This window comes from Cannabis sativa, chromosome 6, assembly GCF_029168945.1.
Source record: "Cannabis sativa cultivar Pink pepper isolate KNU-18-1 chromosome 6, ASM2916894v1, whole genome shotgun sequence".
NCBI lineage: Eukaryota > Viridiplantae > Streptophyta > Magnoliopsida > Rosales > Cannabaceae > Cannabis > Cannabis sativa.
This window is the reverse complement of record NC_083606.1, coordinates 72,379,118-72,380,770: the sequence shown is the minus strand read 5'-3', so window position 1 is coordinate 72,380,770 and position 1,653 is coordinate 72,379,118. Positions and strand designations below refer to the sequence as shown.

General features: G+C 40.2%; 1 protein-coding gene across 1 annotated transcript; it reads left to right on the top strand.

Annotated features, from left to right (window-relative positions):
• Window positions 1-412: 412 nt before the first annotated feature.
• On the top strand, window positions 413-1,126 carry LOC133039415 (uncharacterized). Its single transcript, XM_061118313.1, has 2 exons — window positions 413-847; window positions 902-1,126. Exons 1-2 carry the CDS (start codon window positions 413-415, stop codon window positions 1,124-1,126), a joined length of 660 nt encoding a protein of 219 aa, XP_060974296.1.
• The last annotated feature ends 527 nt before the right edge of the window (window positions 1,127-1,653 follow it).

The following is a 1,653-nucleotide window of genomic DNA, read 5'->3' as shown; positions in this document are numbered from 1 at the left end:
TGATGCTCTGCTACAGAAAGGAATCAAGGGCTAGAGATCTGAACGGAAGGAGTCATATTATTCCGCTGCACCCACTGTAAGGTTTTCTAACTTTATATGTGTTTATTTTCATTGTTTTAGAATTCATATTAGGTTGTTAATCCAACATACATGTTAGTAAATCTAGATCCTGGTAAAATAATTTCCAACATTGATTTCCCTGTTAAAATCTGCTTTTATTCCGGGTAGATGGATCGCGAAATCTTCAATACTGACCCAAGAAATCATTCATAAGATCAAAAAGAAGAGAGGAAATGGTGGATTAATGGCGATAAAGTTAGATATGCTTAAAGCATACGATAGAATGGAATGGCCTTTCATTAACAGAGTGCTCTTGGCTAATGGGTTTGATGAAAAATGATGCCAACTCATTATGGCCTGTGTTAGTAGTGTGTCATACTCAGTGTTGCTTAATGGAAGCCCGCTCAAGAAATTTGTTCCTCAGAGAGGGTTGCGTCAAGGAGACCCGCTGTCTCCCTTCTTGTTCCTGTTATGCCAGGAGGTCCTTTCTAAACTTTTCCATGGAGCCGAAGCTGGTGGTTTGATTCATGGGATTAAAATTGCTCCTTCAGATGCTCCTATTTCTCACCTAATGTTTGTCGATGACACCATTTTGTTTAGTAGGGCTAATGAAGGGGAAGCTGAAGTTCTTATTCAATGTCTATCGCTTTATGAGAAGTGGTCCGGCCAAAGGTGTAGCAACCTAAATCTCACGGGGGGGTTGGGAATTCAAAGATTTGAAGACATGAATAAAGCGCTTTTATCCAAGCTTGCTTGGAGTGTTGCAATGGATTCTCCTAAACCATGGGTTCAATGTTTGATGAGAAAATAATGTCACTCTTATTCCTTCTGGAATGTGAAGCATAAGGCTACTGACTCGAATATGTGGAAAGGTATTCTTAATTCAAGAGAGTTAATCCTTAAAGGATCTGTCTCCTTGGCTACCAGTGGAGAGCATAATGACTTTTGGAAACAACCTTGGATTCCATGGTTAAAGATAGTGGAGTTTCAAGAACTTATGAGAAATCTAAAAGCCAACGGATTCACTATGAGAACAGTGGCTGATGTATCGATCAGTGGCAAATAGAATGTGGAGATGGTGTCTTAGATTTGTTATGAGGACATGTCAAAGAAAAATTTGGACATTTCGAGGATCGCCCTCCATGTAGGAGACCAGCTGGTGTGGAAGAACAGGAAGAATGGTATTTTCTCAGTGAAGGATGCTTACTATGTGGATCAGGCATCAAGGTTCAGACCAAAGCTCGAGATTTGGAAATGGATTTGGCATTCATCCATTCATCCTAAGGTGGCGATCATGTTATGGAGAATCCTTAATGAGGCCCTTCCGACAAGATCAAGACTTCCTTTTATATCGGAGAAGGAGTGTATCTTGTGTGGTGCTTCGGAGGAGAATTGTCTTCGCCTGTTCAAAGAGTATTGTGTTGTTAAAGCGGTCTGGTTTGCTGGTATGTTCCCTTGCTGTCTAGACTCCATACCAGGAAATTCTTTGATTCAGGTGATTGAGGCAATTTTTCTTACATTTCCAAATGTCAATAAGTTTCAGCTTTTATTGTATTTTGGTTGTGTAGCCCTGGTGATATGGCAGCATAAAAA

Coding starts and splice junctions, on each gene's coding strand:
- LOC133039415 (XM_061118313.1), top strand. CDS start 413: ATGGCCTGTGTTAGTAGTGTGTCATACTCAGTGTTGCTTAATGGAAGC. Junction 848..901: donor TGGATTCTCCTAAACCATGG/GTTCAATGTTTG, acceptor TGGAATGTGAAG/CATAAGGCTACTGACTCGAA.